The sequence below is a fragment of the Pristis pectinata genome, chromosome 38, assembly GCF_009764475.1.
Source record: "Pristis pectinata isolate sPriPec2 chromosome 38, sPriPec2.1.pri, whole genome shotgun sequence".
Taxonomy (NCBI): domain Eukaryota; kingdom Metazoa; phylum Chordata; class Chondrichthyes; order Rhinopristiformes; family Pristidae; genus Pristis; species Pristis pectinata.
The window spans coordinates 537,615-560,571 of NC_067441.1; the positions used below are offsets into that span (position 1 = coordinate 537,615).

The 22,957-nt window shown below is 50.0% G+C and overlaps 1 protein-coding gene across 2 annotated transcripts in view; it reads right to left on the reverse strand.

Annotated features, from left to right (window-relative positions):
- LOC127586968 (neurexin-2-like) overlaps positions 1–22,957 on the reverse strand; it is a 760,879-nt gene that overhangs the window by 413,732 nt on the left and 324,190 nt on the right. For both annotated transcript variants that reach the window (XM_052045024.1, XM_052045023.1), the window contains 2 exons: positions 17,624–17,797; positions 16,875–16,994 (listed from right to left, as the gene is read on the reverse strand). In XM_052045024.1, the coding sequence (XP_051900984.1) occupies positions 16,875–16,994; positions 17,624–17,797 (294 nt within the window). The remainder of the gene's footprint in view (positions 1–16,874; positions 16,995–17,623; positions 17,798–22,957) is intronic.

Below are 22,957 nucleotides of genomic sequence, written 5' to 3' on the forward strand. Positions count from 1 at the left end.
CTCACCTTAAACCTTCGCCCTCTTGCTTTGGAAATTTGTTTTTAACCATGGGAAAAAAGATCTGACCATCTATGCCTCATAATCTTCTACTTCTTTATTTCTGCTCCTGCTTTGATCAGGATCATGGCTAATCCTCCACTGACCTGATACAACTTTATAAAAATGATGAGAGGCACAGATAGAGTAGACAGCCGGTATCTTTTTCCCAGGGTCGAAATGTCCAATACTAGAGGGCATGCATTTAAGGTGAGAGGGGGAAAGTTTAAGGAGATGTGCAGGGCAGGTTTTTTTTTTACACAGAGTGGTGGGTGCCTGGAACAGGCTGCCGGTGGTGGGGTGGAGGCAGGTACGATTGAGGGGTTTAAGAGGCTGTTAGACAGGCACATGAATGTGCAGAGAATGGAGGGATAGGGGCATTGTGAAGGCAGAAGAGATTAGTTTAATTAGGCACCATTCCCTTAATTAGTTCGGCACAACATGGTGGGCTGAAGGCCGTTTCTGTGCTGGACTGTTCTACTTTCTATCCACCTCCAACCAACATCCATCTATCCATCTCCCCAGAAACCACCCAAAAGCAAACTGCGCCCAGAAGTCAGAGTAACATTGGGCCCCAGGCTGAGTTTTGGATCCCGTCTGTTCCGTGTTCCAACTTCACCACATCTTCCTGCACTATTCCGTTCCCTTGATTCCCTACAAATCCATCAGTAGGACGGCCAGTGTGGAGGACATCGATCTTAGATGATCAGGAGTACCACCACAGGGAGAAGGGAATTTCTTTCTATTCACAGTGAGCAATGATCGGAATGGTTCACCCGCCGGTCCGTGGACACCAATTCAAAAGGAACTTTCCACAGGGAGCTGGATCACCTGTGTTGGTACTGCCTACAACTGAAATCTGGAACACCAAGAATCCGTGCCTCTGTGGTGTGTATAATACCGTGTCTCACATTCTGTTGTGACATAGGAGGCCATTCTGCTCATCGAGTCTACCTCAGCTCACAAAACCATCCCATTCCCCTACATTTCCCTGCAATCCACTCTTCCCCACAGTCCCATCTCCAGCCACCCACCTATGTCAAGGGTAACTTACACTAACATATTAATCTACCCCGCACGTCGTCAGGATGTGGGAGGGAACCAGAACACCCTGGGGAAACCCACGCAGTCACAGGGAGAACATGCAAACCCCACACAGACAGCACCGGAGGCCGGGATCGAACTCGGGTCTCTGGGGCTGTGAGGCAGCACGCACGTGTGTGTTTGTACACAACTGTCTGAGTTCAATGAATTACAGAAATGAATCACTGAATTGTTACAGCACTGAAGAAGGCCATTTGGCCCACTAAGCCTGTACTAGTTCTCAGTAGTGCGATCCCCTCATTCCCATCCGCTGATCGCTCCCGAGTCCTGCCATATATCATCTGTCCAGTGCCCATCACGCTACCTTCTGAAACTCCTCTCTTCCCAATCCCACAGGCAGCTGGTTCCAGACCACCACAGTCCTCTGAGAAGCAGCGGTTCTTCTCCTGGATTCCCTGTGCATTTTGGCCAAGGCTTTAAATCCATTTCCCTGGAGCATCTGCTGACGTGGACAGCTTCACTCCCTCTACCCTCCTCCAGGTAGACAAGGTTATGAGGAGCATAGATCTGCTAGATACTAGCAACTTTTCCCCAAGGCAGAGATGTCTAAGACCAGAGGGCAGAGATTTAAGGTGAGGAGCAAGAGGTAGAGAGGGAACTCAATAGAACGTACAGCACAGGAACAGGCCCTTCGGCCCACAATGTCTGTGCCGACCATGATGCCAAATTAAACCACATATCCGCCTGCACATGGTCCATATCCCTCCATTCCCTGTCTGTCAAAATGCCTGTTAAACACCACTGTTGTATCTGCCTCAACCCCCACCCCTGGCAGCCCGTTCCAGGCACCCACCACTCTCTGTGTAAAAACTTGCCCCGCACATTTCCTTTAAACTTTCCCCTTCTCACCATAAACCTATGCTCTCTGGTATTTGACATTTCTACCCTGGGAAAAAGACTGACTGCCTACCCTGTCTGTGCCTCTCATAATTTTATAAACTTCTACTCAGCCTCCAATGGACAAAGGGGAAGTTTTTTGTTTAAACATGGAGAGCACTTGTAATCTGGAACGTACTCCCTGAAGGGTTGGAGGAGGCAGAGACTCTCACAACATTTTAGTAGTATCTGGACTTCTTAAACCAACCAGCACAACTCTAATCACTGCAGTTTAGCAACACTATGACCACTTTGCACTGAAATAGATTTTGCTTTTTTTTTCTGTTCTAATTGTGTTCTTTCTTGTAAAAAATAGTGTTTAATTTATGTTTTCCTTGTGAACGCTGCTTATCTGATGTTATGTGCCTGTGATGCTGCTGCAAGTAAGTTTTTCATTGCACCGGTGCACACATGGACTTGTGCATCTGACAATAAACTAGTCTTTGACAAGCACTTGAATCTCCACAGTAGAGAAAGTTCCGGACCAAGAGCTGGTAAAAGGGGATCAGTGTAGATGGGTCCTTGATGGATGCGTTGGACCAAAGGGCCTGTTTCTGTGCCGTATGACTCGATCACATCCACCTGTCAAATCCGTCTTCACCCAATGAGATCAGCAAATTGAGTTGGAGGGGTAGGGGACTGAGTGATTAGCACATTCACGCATACACAAGGTCACACCCACAGCCCCGAGCTGGATGTAAATTGTTAGTATGGAGTGTCAGAGAACATCAGCATTGATCTGACTTGTACAGACCTGAGAAACACAACAAAGGCTTCACCCAATTAGTATTGACCTGATTGAGTTGGGCTGTCACTTTGTCTGCTTGTAGACTGAACAAATTAATTATGAATGTGGCAAAACAATTACCAAGTGCAATTGTTCACTCAGTAGCGGATAAGTAAAAGTTGTCAATGGTATATTCATCTTACCTAACAGATTTATGGGACAGGAACAGAACCACGGGGGGTGTCACCCTGCTCAACCCAGTCGGAAGGATTGATGCTCAGGGGATCTTCACTTTCAGGTGGCAGACGGCCTTTAACTGTCTCCCTCTCCACAGACGCTGCCTGACCCGCTGAGTGTTCCCAACATTTTCTGTTTATGTCTTGCCCTCTCATCCCATCATGACCTCGAAGGCCTTCACTGGGTCAGCCCTCTCCCCCCTGGAAAATAATCCCACACCATTCTCCCCATCCCGAGGAAGTTGCCTCTTCTAACAACTTGACTCTGCACCCTGTCCAAGCCATGCCAATACGTGGGGGGCATGGATTGGGCAGACAGTCTAACCCCGGCGCAATCCAGTTACAGAAAACCTCTGCCTCTCGATTCTACCATTCTGGAAATTAACCACATTACTTTGCTTCTGAAGTGTGATTTTAAACTCCAGGTGCACACTTTGCTGAAAACTGCAGAGGGACACAGAGAACCCCCTGTTCCCTGAATTCAGGTGACTCTCATTGCCTCAGGAGAGTGTGCACTCGGTGATCTTCCCGCAACCTATAAGAGCAGGGTCCAACACTGCTGTTTCTGGAGTCTTGCTGTGCACAAATAGGTGGTGTATTGCAACAAGGCCCATGTTTGTTTTCAATCGTGCCCGCTTTACATGCCAAGCTCATAAGTGCCAGAGATTTATTAAGTTCTTCAAAGTTCTTTAAGTTCTTTTTTCTCAATAAACTCTATGGCTAACTTGGGAGTGCATGATGGGATGGTGTAGAGGGAGCTTCACTCTGAGTCTGACCCAGGGAGTGTGTGATGGGACGGTGCGGAGGGAGCTTCACCCTGTGTCTGACCCTGGGAATGTGTGATGGGACGGTGCGGAGGGAGCCTCACCTTGTGTCTGACTCCAGGAGTGTGTGATGGGACGGTGCGGAGGGAGCTTCACCCTGTGTCTGACCCGTGCAGCTTCCGATGGGACACTGGCTCGGTTGAGGAAGGCGATACATTCCCCATCATGATAACACACTCTGTGCAGTCCCACTGCACTGACTGAGATAGATTTCATCACAAACCGCAGCCATTCTGGAAAGTTAACAGTTAAAACTATTTCCGCAGGAATCCATAAGATGTGCTGATGGCGCTGAATTCGACAACAAAGTGCAGAAATAAGCCTGCAGTCCCAGGAGACCACTCCCCCCTTCCCCGTGCGTGAACTGCTGGGATCTGTGGCTCCCCCTGCTCAAACATTCATCTTGCCTTCTCTGTGGAGACAGCCCGACGGTGTGCCAGAACCCACTGACGTTCAGGGGACACAGAGTTACAGCAGCAGAGACCGATTAAACCCACAGCAGTGTGGGTAAACTGACCCCACCTCCGTGCCCTGGTACTCAGACAGCGAGCCCAGAGCAACTCGTTAATCGCTGGTGAGTCTGCGTGGAGTTTGCACGTTCTCCCTGTGACCGCGTGGGTTTCCCCCGGGTGCTCCAGTTCCCTCCCACATCCCAACGATGAGCGGGGTCACTGGGTTAATATGCCGCTGCTGTGTGGGTGAGGGGTAGAATCTCGGGGGAGGGGTTTAAGAAGCTCTTAGATAGACACACGAATGTGCAGGGAATGGAGGGATGGGGACCGTGTGCAGGCAGAAGGGATTAGGTGTCATTAACTTGATGAGTTGGGCAGGACATTGTGGGCCAGAGGGTCTGGTCCTATTCTGTACAGTTCTAATGTTCAAACTACAATAAAAGTTGACAAGAACCAAGCCCAGTTCTCTCACTGGGGATTCCCCCAACTGTTGCTCCAGTTTCCAAACTGCCCTGTCCCCATACTAAAGTAATCACCGTAGGAGAACTGCCATTAACAGGCGTCTTGTCCCTGATTCACTGGGACAGTGATGACTGTAACTAATACAGCCAGCAGCTGCCTGTGTATAGTTTATTCAAGACATTTCAATTACTTAACACTGGTTAACTCGGAGGCTCTGGTTCCACTGACAAGACACACTCATTCTTTGTGACAACCTGCCCTGAGCTTCCACTCTTAACCCCGTCAATCAATACCTTTTAGTGCAAAAATGATATTTAAAAGAAAAATTAGAACATAAAGTATTCTCCAATTGTATTAGTGCACGGCAGATTTAACACATTGCTTCACGCAAGTAAGTTGAAGCAGAAACTTGTCTACACACACACACACATACACACACACAGTGGATGGCTCACAATGTCTTTCACAGCGAGTTACAGTGAGGATTAGTTGCTTCATAACAGCAGGACTGTGATTAACAAAGCATAGCGTGTAAAGTTGAGATGAAAAGCAAGTTTGACACTTACAGTGAGTACAAACTAAAAATAGAGAGTGGAAAACAGAAGAAAGATTTCTGCGTTTCCAAAGCAAGTTCTTGTCCCTCGCAGGACATCCTGTAACTCCACAGCCAAAGAAACACTTTCTGAAGAGCTGTACTCTTGCAGGGAGAACACCAGCATGAGCACAGAAAGATCCCACAGCAGCAACGTGATAGCAGCAGGCTGTATCGAGTCATGGAGTCAGACAGCATGGAAACAGGCCCTTTGGCCCAACTCACCCATGCCAACCAAGATGCCCATTTAAGCCAGTCCCAGTTGCAACGTTTGGCCTATATCCCTCTAAACATTTCCTATCCATGGACCTGTCCAAGTGCTTGTTAATGTACCGGCCTCACCCACTTCCTCTGGCAGCTCGTTCCATATACAGACCTCCCTCTGGGTGAAGAAGTTGCTCCTCGGGTCCCTTTTAAATCTCTCCCCTCTCACCTTAAACCTGTGCCTTCGATTTCTTGATTCCCCAACCCTGGGAAGAAGACTGTGTGTTCACCCTGTCTGTGCCCGTCATGATTTGATACAACTCTAGAAGGTCACCCTTCAGTTTCCTACGGTCCAAGGAATAAAGTCCCAGCCTACCCAACCTCTCCCTATAACTCAGGCCCTTGAGTCCCAGCAGCATCCTCAATAAATTTCCTTTACACTCTTTCCAGTGATCTTGGCTGTGGGATAAAGTTGGCTTCAGGACACTGGACTGCTTCACAACAACATAGTGTGACCTTCAGTGCACCAGGAGTGGGCTTCAGCTCTGGGACCCTGCCAGAGGAAATGCAGCACCCACAAGGCAATGTTCCCACAGCACCTGCACTACTGAGCTCGACATCCGTGACCAAGTTCTGACGTGGGTTCACGGACTCATCAGCTGGAAAATGTTCCTGTGGATCCCGTGTGCGCACGAACGCTCGTGGGCCGGTGAGTGCGCAAAAACGCTTGTGGGCCAGCGTGCGCGCAGTAGTTCAGCCTTGTTGGCACTCGTGTCTGCACAGCCATGTGCCCACACACGGACACGCTTGTGCGCATGTGTGAGGACGTGTGTGAATGTGCATGTTTCTGTGTGTACTGTGTGTCACGGTGCACATTCACATGTGTACGTGTTCACGCATGCCTGTCACTCCCTGTATGTATGTGAATGCATTTGCGTGTCTTGTGTGCACACATCTGGGCACGTACTGACAGTGTGTGACTGACTACACACAAAGAACAATGTTTTGCCTGTGGCGAATAGCTTAATGGCAGTGAGACTAATTGATTATTTTCTGACCTTTAAAGCTGATATTTTATTAATGAGGATAACTTGTCTGAGGCTCCCACTCCATTAGTTTTTATCCTGTGCCTCTTCCAATGAGCAGTCACTAAATGCCACGGGTGCAGAACTACCAGACAACGAGGGAGCTGAGAGACAGAGTGGGTGCCAGTGCAGGGCAGTTCTGTGAGGGCACTCGCTGAGTCACACACCGCCTTAATTAACCCGTAGAGGTTTGCACAGGTTCTCCAGGATGCTGACGACAGATTTCGCAAAGGCTGGTCCTTGTGTGCCCTTTGCCTCTCACAAGGCTTTCCAAGATATTTCACCTGCAATTAATTGTCATTGCAGCGTCTCTGCTACATGATAAACAGTGCACACTCAGAACGCCGGTCCTGATGCTGTCAGGGGTGGGGGGGGGGGGGGGGGGGGCTCACAGAACGCACGGACTGCCAGCCCTGATGTTGTCTGGGGTGGGGAGGGGAGGGGTGCAGCGAGGGAGATGGGCACAGTTTAGTGGAGGGAACGTCTGCAGTGAGGGCTGGGCTTCCTCCAAGGCCTGGCAGTGTTTCCCGGTCAAACGTGCCCAGGTTCTGGGGGGTGAGGTGGGCAGGGGGAGACGAGATAGTCCCTTCAGCTGGTCCATGCCGACCAAGATTCCCATCTAAGCCAATCCCATTTGGCCCATATCCCTCTAAACCTTTCCCATCCATGGACCTGTCCAAGTGTCTTTTAAAGGTTGTTAATGTACCTGCCTCACTCACTTCCTCTGGCAGCTCGTTCCATATACGGACCACCCTCTGGGTGAAGGAGTTGCCCCTCAGATTCCTGTTAAATCTCTCCCCCTAAGCCTGTGCCCTCTAGTTCCCGATTCCCCAACCCTGAGAAACAAGACTGAGTGAAGCCCCTCTACGCTATCACAGAGCTCAGGCACGTTCTCCCAAAGACCTGAGGGTTAATTGGCCGCTGTGAGCTGCCACCAGTGTGAGGGAGGGAGGGAGGGAGGGAGAATTGGGGGGCGTGGGAATGGGATTGCCCTGAGAACCTGAATAGTCTACTTCTACATTGTAAGGGAGCAATAATTGTGAATAAGAACGCAAGGACTAGAGGACTAGGAGGAGGAGGTCATTTGGCCCTCAAGCCTGACCCACCATTCTTCAGGACCAAGGTTGGGCTCTGCCTCAGTGCCATTTGTCTGCACTGTCCCCAAACAGGCTGTTTCTGAGGTAACGAATGGGTTCCCTATTTACGGACGTCCTTGAATCGATTATGTTAACAATGTTGTGGTGAAATAATGAAGCTAATTACACCTAATCCCTTCACTGCATGTTGCCCATATTATTCCATTCCATATCCTCTATCCAGGGATAGAGCCCCATAAACCCCTGTCTCGTATCTGCCTCCACCCCCACCCCTGGCAGCCCGTCCCAAGCACCCACCACTCTCTGTGTAAAAAACCTGCCCCGCACATCTCCTTTGAACTTACCCCCTTCACCTGAAATGCACGCCCTCTAGTACTTGACATTTCTACCCTGGGAGAAAGATACCGGCTGTCTACTCTATCTGTGCCTCTCATAATCTTATAAACCTCCATCAGATCTCCCCTCAGCCTCCGCCGTTCCAAAGAAAACAACCCAAGTTTGTCCAACCTCTCCTTATAGCTCACACCTTCTAGTCCTGGTATGCTGAGTGAAAAGCTCTCTCTGTTGTTCCAACCAGTATCTCCCAGGAACAGGAGAATGCAAGGACAAGAGGCTGATCAGCCCCTTGGCTTGTTCTAGCATTCACCGAGGCACCACTGCTCAGTGCCCTAACCATGCACGCTCTCCTCGCCTTCCCCCAGCCACCAACACCATTACTTAATCATTGCCCTTCAGGAGGAGGATTGCCTCCTACTTTGCTCTGAAGTGCCCTGTCCCCCTGTAGGGCAGCCCGTGTACCAGAGCCTCGGGAACCACAGAAGCGAGATCCATGGAGGTCATAACTTCAGCGCTGTCCCCGTGAGCCGCTATTCCTGTTGACACTCATCCTGGGAGCGAAAACCAGGGAAAGGCTGAGGCTTCTGTACCAGCTGCAGGGACCAGTGCTGCATTGACAAAACCTCTCCGTGCGCAGTCATACTCACACTGTGTTGGCAGCACCAGGACTGGCCCCTCAAACCCATCTTGGTAAAATTAATTTACCAGGTTCCAGACATCGCTGGACAGGCCCATCGCTCATCACTCAGCAAGGGCCAGGCAAGAGCAGCACAGAGTCAGTCTCTGATCCATCTGCACAAATCTCAGTGTTACTTTGTCAGCACACCCTGCAGCTGAGCTTTACCTCTCAATGTGGCAGTGTCGTTAGTGAACAGCAGCCCCCAAAAACCCTCCACTCCCATCCCCGTCTCCAACCAAGCCATCTATCCAACCGCCTACCTCACCCTGATCCCACATGATCTCACCTTCCAGAACTTTTCAGCGCCTTGCTGAAGTCACGTGGACAACGTCTACCGTCCTGCCCCCATCAATGCTCTTGGTCACCTCTTCAAAAAAAAACTCAACCAAATTTGTGAGACATGATTTCCCCTCCCAGTCACACCCCACCCCGAGTGGGAAATACATCGCCGTTCCTTCACCGTCACTGCCTAAACCCGGGAACTCCCTCCCCATCAGCACCGTGGGAGCCCCCTCCCCACATGGACTGCAGTGGTTCAAGGAGGCAGCTCACTCACTCCTTCTCACGGGGCAATTGGGGATTGGGGGGGGGGGGAATGCTGGGTCTTGTCACTGATCCCCAGATCCTGAAAATGGGTAAAAAAATACTTGAGGGAATATTTTGCAGGATTTTGGCAAAAAAGTGAGAACTGACCAGGAACCTTGTTGGATGGAGACACAGGAGATGGCAGATGCTGGAACCAGGAGTGACACACAATCTGCTGGAGAAACTCAGCAGGTCGGGCAGCATCTGTGGGAGGAAACGGACTGTCGATGTTTTGGGTCAAGACCCTTCATCTGGTGTCAGTCATCAGCCAGAGGAAGTGGTTGAGGCAGGTACAATAACAACGTTTAAAAAGGTACTTGGACAGGTCCATGGATGGGAAAGGGATATGGGCCAAACACGGGCGAATGGGACTAGCTCAGGTTGGAATCTTGGTCGGCATGGACTGGTTGGGCTGAAGGGCCTGTTTCCGTGCTGTGCGACTATCTTGGTGAGTTGAGGCGAGAGGGAAAGATTTAAAAGGGACCTGAGGGGCAACTTTTTCCATAGAGGGTGGTGAGTATATGGAACGAGCTGCCAGAGGAAGTGGGTGAGGCAGGTACAACAGGATCATTTAAGAAGCACTTGGATAGGTACATGGAGGGGTGGGGCTTGGAGGGAGATGTGCCGAATGCAGGAAATTGGGACTAGCTGGGTGGGTACCTTGGTCAGCATGGACTGGTTGGGCTGAAGGGCCTGTAGCCATGCTGTATTGCTGTGACTCTATGCTGATGGATCTGCCGTATCTCCTGGCCCTTTCTCTCCCACAGCTCTTCCTTCTGCCCAGCAGTTGGTACCTTGTAAGATGGGCTGAATAGCTTCTTTCCACACCAGATGGATCCGATGAGCTCACATCTGTACTACACACAGCTGGGGTCACCAGCAAGTGCGATGCCCAAGGTTTGGAGGACACTGTTCATTAACAGCACAGCTGCATTGAAAGGCAAAGATCAGCTGCAGGCTGTACTGCCAAAGTTAACACAGAGATTTGTGGAGATAGATCAGAGACAGTCTTTGTGCTGCTCCTGCTTGGCCCTGGTGAGTGAAGTAACCAAGACTGACAGCGAGTCTCGCAGCCTCCAGAGCCTGAAGCTAGAATCATCATTATCTCTGTGAGTGGTGATCGGTTTTTGAGGGGGTTTGGTTCAGGTAAAGGCAGCCCTGTCATCCTTCAGATCTCTCCCTTCCACCAGCAATCAGTCCATCTACTTCACAGCGCCGGCTCCCGCTGTTTCTTCAACTTGTCAACTCCTCTGGCCTCACAAAACTGTGCTGCGGTTCACTGGGGCTATTCCCGCCTGCTGACCCGTGAGCGGAGGTTCGGGTCAACTCTTGGCCACCTCGTTATCATGGTGCCAACAGGGGACGTCAATGCCTGCCACAGAGACAACTCGAGAGCGTTTTATTTGGGAAGCGGTTCCTCGATCAGACCTCCCGCACTGTTGTCAGTAACACCCCCACCCACACAGTGCCCCGACCCTCACAGATACGCCCAGTCTCAGTGAAGACCCTTCCTAGACTCAACCGGCTACTGGCAGACAGCAAATCATCCTGTTCACGGTTCGAATCTCAGGTGGCCTCCAATGTCTGAATAGTCAGCACCCTTCAAACACTTACATATATACACACACACAGATACAGACACACACACACACACACACACACACACACAGATCCAACATCCTCCCGCACACACACAATACATATACACACACACACACAGATCCAACATCCTCCCGCACACACACAATACATACACACACAAGTGCAAACACTTGCACAGGCACACAGCACTAGGAATCATCAGTCTGTCTTTTGTTGTGCACACATTCAGAGACGACACAGAACTATAACCGTGAACACAGCACTGGGAATGAGGAACAGAAGGAGGAGGACATTCAGCCCCTTTGTTCCTGTCATGGCTGATTTTTTACCCGAGCACCACCATATCCTTCATTTCCTGAGTATCAAACAAACTCCCAGTATGGATTGGAGCCAAGGTCCCAGGCAACAAGCCCAACGTACACAGGTCAGGGACGCCTTCCAGGGTTTCAATCTGAGACGTTGACAATTTCTTCCCACCACCCCACCCCACAGATGCTGCTCGACCCTCTGAGTTCCTCCAGAGGATTGTTTAAGTCCACTTGATCTCTCCCCACATGACAAACACACTGGTGAACCTTCACTGCCCTCCCTCTCTCTCACGTACACCCATCCTTAGGTAGGGTGTCCAGACCTTCACTGCCCCACCTCTCACGCGTACACCCATCCTTCAGTAGGGTGTCCGGACCTTCACACTAAATTTCAGATGCAGCCCCTTGTACTCAATTCCTCTTACAATGATTTCAATTGAATTGGTTTATTGTTACATGTACCGAGTGTTGGGGATTATTTTGCAGTTATGAAATTATGGATAGCAGATATTAATTAAAACAAGGACACAAGTAACTGTAGAACCAGTCTTCAGGAAATAAAACCTGTTCACAATTTAACTTTAAGGCCATTGATTTCAATCAGTGGGTGTGGCACATTCTGATTCTGTCCCGTTGAAACTACACAGGGGAAGACAATAGGTGGATGTTCATGTTAACTGGTGCTCATTGAAAACTTCAGGGTGAGACCAGGGAAGGCATTAAGTGCCCATCTCCTGTATTAACGCATCATTAAAGGTGTATCCCTGCTACTTAATGCACAGTTCAGGACAGGTCTGCTTTGTCTGGTCAGTTCTGGCCAGTTGTATATTCAGGGAGAAACCCCACAGCACTGTAACGACAGAGGTATATTTTGGGTGTCTGAAATTTGTGTTCAGAAGCTCTTGGACCAGCTACTAGTATCTGAATATTCAAAGCGCTTCTGCTAGTTGGGATGTGCTCCCATTGTAAATATGTAATTCTGCAAAGTTACCTAATTCTATTGAAAATGTTGAAGTTAACTTGGTGATTATAGCCATTGAAACTGCAGTTAATCATTTATTGTCTTTGTGTTAGAAAAATATAAAACATTGTATGAGGAGAGGGTTCTAGATCCTCCCCACAGGATCTGCTGTGTTAAATAAAGACTTTTATGTCTCCCAGTTACAGATTCCGTGTGGCTTAGTTTAGTTGGGCACAACACCGAGGTACAGCGAAAAACTTTTACATGCCATCCATTTCAAAACATCAGTGCATTGAGGTAGTACAAGGGAAAACAACAACAGATTGCAGAATAAAGTGTTACAGTTACAGAGAAAGTGCAGTGCAGGCAGACAAATTAAGTGCAAGGGCCACGACGAGGTAGATTGTGAGGTCGAGAGTCCACCTTATTGTACTAGGGAACCATTCAATCAAAGAAACTTTATCTCTTGCATAATAGTGCTCATTGATTTGTGCACAAGGAATCCCAGATCCCTGGGAACATCAACAACTTTCAATCTCTCACCACTTAATAAATGCTCACCCTTCTCCGAAGTGGATGGCCTCAAAAGGTTTCCCACATTATATTCCATCTACCACGTCCTTGCCCATTCACTTATCCTGTCTGTATCCAAGTCTCTCTGCATCCTCCTCACTGCCCCACACCTTTGTATCAACAGCAGACTTGGATCTATTACACTTGATTCCCCCCACCCAAATCATTGTTACAGATATACAACTGCTGGTGCCCCAACACTGATCCCGAGGGCACCACTGGTCCCAGCAGTCCCCCCACACAAAACTGAAACATTTAACCTTACTCTCCATTTACTACTCCTCATCCATGCCAGTATTCATCACCCAACACCATTGTTATGTATGGAGTACCATATATGTAAATACCCTTCCTGACAACAATTACTGAGACTCCTTCCCTGACTCCACCTTTATATGAGTAACTGAGTTTAAGTTCCTCAGCTGCAGGGGTGGGATTTAGGACGTAGAAGAGTTCAGCACAGGAACAGGCTCTTCGGCCTACAGTCTACGCTGAACTCGATGTCAATTTAAACTAAGTCTCTTCTGACTGTACATGGTCCATATCCCTCCAATCCCTGCACATCCATGTGCCTGTCTAACGGCCTCTTAAACCCCTCTATCGTATCTGCCTCCACCCCCACCCCTGGCAGCCCGTTCCAGGCACCCACCACTGTGTAAAAAAAACCTGCCCTGCACATCTACTTTAAACTTTCCCCCCTCACCTTAAATGCATGCCCTCTGGTATTTGACGTTCAACCCTGCCTGTGCCTAATCTTATAAATCTCTATTAGGTCTCCCCTCAGCCTCCAACACTCCAGAGAAAATAACCCAAGTTTGTCCAACCTCTCCTTATAGCTCATGCCCTTTAATCCAGGCAGCATCCTGGTGAACCTCTTCTGCATCCTCTCCAAAGCCCCCACATCCTTCCTGTAACGTGGTGACCAGAACTGCACACAATATTTGACTTGAACTTGCATCCCTTGGGTCTCTAGATTACTAACCCACTGACATAACCACGACTCTTTGGTAGCCAGTTATCTGCAGAGATGAGGACCTGTTCCTCCAGCAGTCTCAGGTGAAGATATATGGGATCTTCCTATGCAACATCTGGAGCAGAGCAGCTGTGTGATCATCAGAACGGCCCCTTGCCACCACATACCCAACCAGCCTCTTGGCTCCTTGCATGCACAGTGTACGCAGGGCTCATGTTTGGATCATCTCCCAATTGCACTTGTGTAGGAAGGTTATGTTGAATTTGTCCACACTCACCTTGCATTCAGACTCAGCTGCACAAGTTTTCTGTGTGTAAATATTGGATAAAAACAGTTTTGTATACAAGAGACAGCATGAGCGATCATTTCTGGATCGATAAGTGACCGCAGGAACAGTTTCCAGCAGGATTCCCCTCAGCCCGGCTGATGGTACACACCCAATGACAACACAGGAGATGTGTTATCATCCCTTCACTGCCTCTAGAGGAAGCCTCACAACAAACAAGAGTGCAGATTTCAGGGATGGGGTGCTGTGGAAGGATGCACAGTGTCACACTGAAGTTCCACACACACACACACCATCTCCTGGCCTCCCTGCTCAAGCGCCGGTCCCTCGTTGGCGAGTTCCCCAACTGCTGCCTTCTCCTTCACACTGCCCACCGGCAGCCACTGCCCATTGACCAACCCACGGTGGTGAAGGCACAGGGCTCGTGTGGTGGGTGCCCATTTCCTGGAGAGCGCAGTTGTGCCCTCCTCACCATTTCCCTCTCCTCCATGACACCCCTCCCTCCCTCTGGACCACGGTCACTGCGAGGAGGGTCCTTTAACCCCCCATGGTCAACGCACTAAGACGGGTTGCTGTGTGCTCTGCATAGTTGTATCAAATATTCACCGTACAGGCTAAGATGCTCACTGTTAATCTCATCTTTTTATGCACAGCAGGAGAAACATACCAAGGATTAAGGTGCTTCTCAGCAGAGAAGAAAACAGTCCAGGAATTAAGGTGTTTATTGTTAAATAGTTTAAATCCCTAACTACCACTCTGCTCATTCTGTCACCTCATCAGGACAAACAATATTGCATGCAGATGAGGTTATTACGAGATGAGCCAGTTACAAAACGATATAAGTACTAGAAGGCAGTGAGGGTTGTCCGGAGTTACAGAGATGAGGACACAGAATCTACTCCCAGCCTTGACCCGAGAAGGATCTTTTCCCCGACCCTTCTCTCGGGGATGGACAATTTGTTTGTCTGCAACTCATTGTTTTTTTTCTATTTTGTAAGAATTGTTCTTGTGTTTTGGAAATGCTTTGTAGAATTATTATTTCTGTTAGAACTTACTCCTCAAAATAAAACTTTTAAAATAAAAGAACTATGGTTATTCTGCTTCGTTAGCTGGAAGCATCTCTTCCTTGGTTGGGGGGGGGGGGGGGGGGGGGGGACCCACCGCTTGGGATAGTGACTATGGACAGCTAAACCCCTTCAGAAAAGACACTAGTTACGCAAATTGAAACATCATTTGATGCCGTATAATCTCCCTGAAGTGCAGCTACCAGTAGACACTTACAAGCCTAAAGCTCTTCAGTTTGGGACACTAGAACGGGTGCACTCAATATCATTGGACAGCGCAAGTTTGAGTCGGTGTGCTCCACAACACAAAGCTGATTTGAAGACACTGCCAGCAAAAACGTTTCAGATCACCGCGCTACTTCAGACATTTGGCAGGTTCCGTGAAGCACCAAAAGCCCTGGGCGTCAGGAAGCCAGAATGTGTTTTCTGGTTGTCAAGAGAGAAGATGAAGCAGAGGTGATGTGATCTCGAGAGGGCCCTCGCTCTGCAGGGATTCGGTCCCAGTGGACTGGCACAACTAGAGGTGGCAGTGGGGCAACTGCTGCCCACGGGGATGGAGGTGGTGAAGAGGGCACTCCCAGAGTCTGAACGGTGGTGGGGAAACCTCCACTGGGATTGGTCCTCTGACCAAGGACTATCGGGAAGTGGAAAGAAAGAGGGAACATCTTCCCTCCCTGCCTCCTCTGCACTTTCAGAGTCTCATTGCAGAACCCTGGCGCGCCCACCCTAACAGCTGGCATCAGGGATGGGTTTGGCCTGTGGGAGGGTCTCGGCTTCACCACACTCATGTGGGTTTCCCTGGGGCCAAGGAACAGACGGGAACCTGTGCCTCGTTCTCCGGTCCCACTGATGCCCACAGGCCAACCATCGAGCTGGTGTCAGCACCAGACCACGTGTCCACTGCTGGGGTTTGAGCTCTTCTATCACTCGATCTCCATTACTTCACCACATCCACACACAGTCCGTGTGACTGCATGCAAACAAACGGGGGAGGCAGTGTGTGGGAAAAGAGAGACCAGAGGGTAGGGGGAGACAGAGAGAGACAATGAGACAGAGAGAAAGACACAGAGAGACATTGCCATTCCCTGCACAATGTAACAGTGCCTGCATCAGTTAAGTGCCTTGGCCTGTCTGTGTATAGATAAACAACACTGTACAATCCCCACAGTGGCTTGAAAGTCAATTAGCTGGCTGATTTGCAATCAATTAAAACATCAAATTGATTATAATGAACACTCCACAGAAACACCATTGCTATATACCATCTCTCTGCAAATGAATACTGATTGGCCCTGACATTTATAGCAACTCCGTGCTGCACCCTCATCAGCAACACACCACGTATCTGGCGAGCTCACAGCCAAGAACAAGCAGAATGAAATGAAGTCCAGTCTATTGTTTGATTCACGCGGGGAGAAGGAGGGGGGGTGGGGGGGAAGAGGGAGTCAGCAAACCGTGAAAAGACAGGCGGAACATCAAGGACATCGGAAGACGGCCGTCTACAGTGGAACCCACACCGCACAGGAGGAGTATCGTCCTCCAACCTCTCACTTTGGAGGGAGATGGGGGGGGGGGGGAAAGAGGGGGAGAGCACCAGATCACTTTAGGCTCCCTGGAGTTGCCACAGTTCCCACACAAACTACAGGCCAATGAAAAAATTCTTCGGATGCTCCCTGGGCCATAATCAAGGTTCCACTGCACCTTCCTTCAACAATCCAAAGCCAGTTCAACCTCACATACGGGCAAGCAGCAGTATGGTGGGGGCACCCCCCCAACCGCCAATGTGGCTCACGGGAGGGGCAGTGTACTCACGGTAGTTGCAGAGGGTGCCCCCGAAGGAGGTCATGGTGCAGTCACAGGTGTAACCGTCCCACTGTTGGATGCAAGTTCCCTGGTTGGCGCAGGAGTCCTCCTGACAGGTGGTGCTGGGGCCTGGGAGAGCAGAGGCACAGAGCTGGAGGTGAGTGAGCCCTGAACACAGGGAGACCCACCCTTCCCAACCATAGAACATAGAACAGCACAGCATGGGCTCAAGCCCTTTGGCCCACCATGTTGTGCCAGACTCATTAACAGAATGGAACCTTCTGCCCACACAATGTCCACATCCCTCCAATCCCTGCACATTCTTCTGCTTATCTAAGAACCTCTTAAACCCCTCGATCGTATCTGCCTCCAACCCCACCCCTGGCAGCCCGTTCCAGGCACCCACCGCTCTCTGTGTAAAAAAACTTGCCCCGCACATCTCCTTTGAACTTTCCCCCTTTCACCTTAAATACACACCCTCTAGTATTTGAACATTCTGTCTACCCTATCTCTGCCTCTCAAATGTTATAAACCTCTATCAGGTCTCCCCTCAGCCTCCGACGCTCCAGAGAAAACAACCCAAGTTTATCCAAACTCTCCTAATAGCTCATACCCTCTAATCCAGGCAGCATCCTGGTGAACCTCCTCTGCACCCTCTCCAAAGCTTCATTAGCAAGAGAGGCTTCTAGACCACCGAGCAGAGGCCATGTCCTCCCAACAACCAAGACCCCACCCCCCGACAATCCCCACCACTTTACCTCCACATCCTCTCTCGATCTGCCCCACTCGATGGAGGGCATCGGCGATCAGATCTGGCAGGCGTCCGTTGAGGTCAATGGATGCCAGGCAGCCCTGGAAACCCTCTCGGGAGGCGACCAGCTTAGGGAGGTTGTTGAACATGCCCTTGTTGAGTCCACCGATATACAGCTCCCCTGCAGCGTGAGAGAGAGAGCCAGCTTAGTGCGGAACCATCCAGAACCATTCACACTGACCAAGCACAACCCTCCTGTACTTTGTAGCCAGCTCTGGTTCAACAATGAACGAAATGGCCCAGACACAGGGAACAACACCAGTACACCAAGGGCAAAGGCATTGGGAGACTTTTATTCAACCTCAGGCTCTGAACACAGCCAGCAAGGCCCAGCATTTATCACCCATCCCTTACTATCTCTGAGAAGTTGGTGGCGAGCCACTTTCTTGAACTATTTGAGATCCTTGAATATAGCAGTACTGGTACAACTGAGTGGCACAACCACACATGTGGGTCTGGAGTCACATACAGACCCAGACTGGGTACGGACAGCCTGGAGTCACATATAGACCCACTGTTAACTAGATGGGTTTAAACTAGGTTTCCATAGTTACCATTACTGAGACCAGATGGCTTCATTAACCAAATTTACATCTCCAGCTGCCATTGGCGGGATTAGATCAAGGACGGGACCACAAGCAGCAAGTACTCTCACGTCTACCTACCCGAGTGCTTGAATTGCAAAGATGAAGAGCGAATGGGTTGAGTATGGATGGTTGTCACGGAGACGGTGGGCCAGGAGGCCTGTTTCTGTGCTGCATGACTCAGTGAGTGGTTCAGTGGCATACCCAACGCTCCCCCACATCCTCACCCTTCCTGCTGGGACAGGTGGTGGGTTTGGGAGGTGCAGCCTGGCCCAGTAACTGCGGCATGTTTTGTGGCCAACACACACAATGAAGGCCACGTGGAACCAATCAACAGGCCAGATATAAAAGTTCCATCCATGTGACCTTCAACCTCTGACCGCCCCACCCCTGGTCTCCTGCCATTGGTCCACCCTCTGGACATCACTGGCTCCCCCTGACCAATAGGCAAGGACTGGAAACTCATTAGCTGATTGGATTAGCCCTGGTTGTCAATCAAGCAGGCTTCCACCCACAACCCACTCCTGGTACATTCACAGTCAATAAGTAAAACTATTCAAAGAACTTTTCCCAATTTCAGGATTTTCCAGGGAGCCTGACAGAAGGTGATATGTTTTTGGACAGGTAAACACAGTTACAATGAAGGGAATGCTGTCTCCAGGTTACACATAGCTGTAATGGTTCATTGTGGAGTCATGGATGGACATTTGGGGACTGTGGATTTGCTAAGAGAATGTGGAGACGGATGCAAGGATCTGTGTCACAGTTCATCCCCAGCAGCTGCATGACAGAGGACTCTCCGATCTCCGGGCTGTTCCCAGGGACACACACCGAGACAGACATCAAGTGCTGGTGGCGGGTCATCAACTCGGTGAAGGACGCCGTTTGGTCTGCCCGAAACTTGTTGGTCTCCCAGCACTGCGAGATGTCCGTAGGGGAATGCTGCCGACTAGCACATTCCAGGCTGCAGGACTCCGTGCTTTGGGACGCACTGAAGCTCGGTGCAGCCAACGCAAAGGATCAGTGGGGAAGGTCCACAGTCTGGGGGGTGGTAGGGGTGCAGTTCCTCCAGCTTCATTTTGGTCTTCATAGGAGAACAAAGAGGGAGAGTTCAGGGTGGGAGTGGGATGGAGAATTAACGTGACAGGTGACTGGAAGCTCAGGGCCACCTTGGACTGAATGGAGATGTTCTGCAAAGCGGTGGTGGACTTCCCCAAAGGTGAGGGGACCACATCTGAGCTGGGAGTGTGCGTGAATTGTGAAGGAGTGTTTGGGGCCTTGGATGGTGGGAGGAAGGTGTTGGTGGAGTGGTGTGAGAAGGGGAGTGGGTGTTGGAAATGGAGAAGGTGAACCAGAAGGAAAAGTCCCTTCCAAATGCTGAAAGAGGGGAGAAGACACATTGGAAGGTGGGAAATCTGTTGCAGGTGGGAGAAGTTACAGAGAGGGTCTGCTGATGGTGGAGTCCGTGGTCTGGAAGGTGGAATGGAGGGAGCCCCATCTTTACACAAAAACAGAAAGTTCTGGAAACACTCAGCAAGTTGGTCAGTGTCTGCGGAGAGAGAAACAGTCGACGTCTTGGGTCAGTTCTGGTGAAGAGTAGCAGACCTGAAACATTGACTGTTCCTCTCCCCACAGACACTGCCTGACCTGCTGAGTGTTTTCATCATTTTCTGTTTGTGCTTCAGATTTCCAGCACCTGCGGTTTTTTTCGATTTTGGTGCTGGGTGGAGGGAGAGAGGGGAGGAAAAGTCTCCAATTCTGGGTGGAGCATCTTATACCTGAGGGAAACAATAAACCCTTGGTTCAACTACAACCGAGTTGCAAAACCCCCTCTGTATTACCCTGTACCATCTACCCAGATCCTGGGAACCACACGTCTGATAACAACCTCCTTCAAGGAACCAGTGCTTCCCACTAAGCTAACACCAACAGCAACCCTAACTGAAGCAGGAAGGGTTACACTTGGCTCAGACAGATTCTTATAAACCAGCCTCAAAGGACATCTCCACAGGCAGCCTTTTGGATCAACTCTCTGAAGACTGTGCTATCTTGCACAGTAGTGAAAGGATACAGTGGGCTTGTATACATTTCTCATTGACTGGATATCACTTTCACTGTTACATTGTGCATCAATCACAGCAACATATCTCCCACTAACACATTTTCAATCTCTTAGTCACTCTGGTGAAAGTTAAAAGGTAATCTTTGCAATATACTTTGGTTTAAATACAGGCACCCCATCCACTCCCCCCTAAACACTCCCTCCCTCCACCACCGGCGCACAGTGGCTGCAGTGTGCACCGTCCACACGACGCCCCGTGGTTACTCGCCCAGGCTACTCTGACAGCACCTCCCAAACCCACCAACTCTCCCACAAGGACAACGACAGTGGGTGCAGGGGAACACCACCACCTGCAGGTTCCCCTCCCAGTCACACCCCACCCTGACTGGGAAATATCTCGCCGTTCCTTCACCATCACTGGGTCTGAACCCTGGAACTCCATCCCCGACAACACCGTGGGAGCCCCTTCCCCACAGGGACTGCAGCGGTTCAAGGGGGCAGCTCACCCCCTCCTTCTCATGGGGCAGTTAGGGATGGGCGGTAAATGTCAATGATGTACAGATCCCATAAAATGGACAACCTTTCCCTCCTCAGTTTTCCATGCAGCCTTCCATTGACCTACTTCTGGGGAAAAGCCTTCCCAGAAGGTTAATCCTGGGAGACGGAGGGTTGGATCGTGAAAATGCTGTGGTTTCTTGACAAAACGTTGTTGCCTCAAAGATTCATCGGATGGGTTCCTGGGATGGCGGGTTTGCTGTGTGAGGAGAGATTGAGTAGACTTGGATTTTATTCCAGTTTAGAGTAATGAGTGGAGATCTTCTTGAAACTTACAAAATTCCGACTGGGCTCTACAGCCTGACACTGGAGGATGACCACCTCCCCCTCAGCTGAGGATCCTCAGACCAGGGGGTCACATTCTCAGGACAAGGGGTAGAATGTTTGAGGAGGGAGTTCTTCACTTAGAGGGTGGTGAAACCTTGGAACTCTCGTCCCTGGAGGGATGTGAAGGCTCAGTCACTGAGTTCATTCAGATTGGAGCTGGACAGATTTCTGGGCATTGAATGAAGGGGAATGGGGAGAGAACAAGGCAGCGGTACTGAGGTAGACCAGCCATGATCTCGATGAATGGTGGAGCAGGTCCGAGGGGCTGAACAGCCACTCCTGATGTTGTTGGAACCAAGGCCAGTGGATAATGGACCACCTTTAGCTGGGTGGTACATCGGTGTGTGGTCCTGCTGATGCTGATCTCAGCCCACCTGTGGGTTGGGAATGGCGAAGGGAACCCTGGGAGGTGAAACCTGCCTGTGGTTATCAGGGAGCAACACACGAAACGCTGGAGGAACTCAATGGACCAGGCAGCATCTGTGGAGGGGAATGGACAGTTGACATTTCCAACGATGTGATACCTAAACTCTCCACTTCCCTCCACAGATGCTGCCTGACCCACTGAGTTCCTCCAGCACTTAGTGCGTTGCTTCAGAGTCCAGTATCTTCAGTCTCTTGTGTCTCTACTGTGGTTATCAGGGAGATGTGTCAGGAATCCATCACAGTACTCCTGGTCTGTCACTGCTTTACTCCCGGTCTTTACATGTGGTGATGATGGACAGGGAATCACAGTCATACAGTGCGCAAACAGGCCCTTCAGCCCAATTGGTCTGTGCCGACCAAGATTCCCATCTAAGCCAGTCCAATTTGCCTGCGTTTGGTCCATATCCATCTGAACCTTTCCTATCCGTGTACCTGTCCAAGTGTCTTTTTAACATTGTTAATGTACCTGCCTCAACCACTTCCTCTGGCAGCTTGTTCCATACATCCACCAGCCTCTGGGTGAAAAAGTTGCCCCTTAGGCCCCCTTTAAGTCTCTCCCCTCTCAGCTTAAATTTGTGCCCTCTAGGTCCTGATTCCCCAACCCTGGGAAACAGACTGAGTGCATTCACTCTGTCCGTGCCCCTTGTGATTTTATACACCTCTATAAGGTCACCCCTCAGTCTCTTACACTGCAAGGAACATAGTCCCAATCTGCCCAACCTCTCCCTGTAACTCTGGTGCTCTAACTGAAGGAGTGCTGAGTTTCTGTGGGTGCCAGTTCTCAGATGAAACGTTGAACTGCCAATTCTCCACCCGATACTCCCTTCCTCTTGTGCATTCAGCCAGTTTCCCAGACAGGTCAATCAGCTTCAAGTGCTTGCAAAGGATTTTACTGATGGTCTTCAGGGAAAGGGAACCAAGGTGATAGGTTTAAAGTGAGAGGGAGGAGATTTAAAAGAGGCATGGGGGGCAAATTCCTCACCCAGAGGGTGGTGGGGATATGGAACAAGCTGCCAGAGGAAGTGGTTGAGGCAGGTACAATAATATCATTTAAAAGGTATTTCAACAGATACATGGATAGGAAAGGTTTAGAGGGATATGGGCCAAACACGGGCAAATGCGACTGGCTTAGATGGGCATGGATGAGTTGGGCCGAAGGGCCTGTTTCTGTGCCATCTGACTCTGTGACTCTTGAAGTGGATATAAACAACACCCACCTGTCTATTACCATCCATCTCTTCAAACGTCCCAGAGGTTCATCAGACATGACCTCCACAAATCCAGGCCAGCTCTCCCCAGGCGGCTGAAACTCTTCAAAATGTTCAGT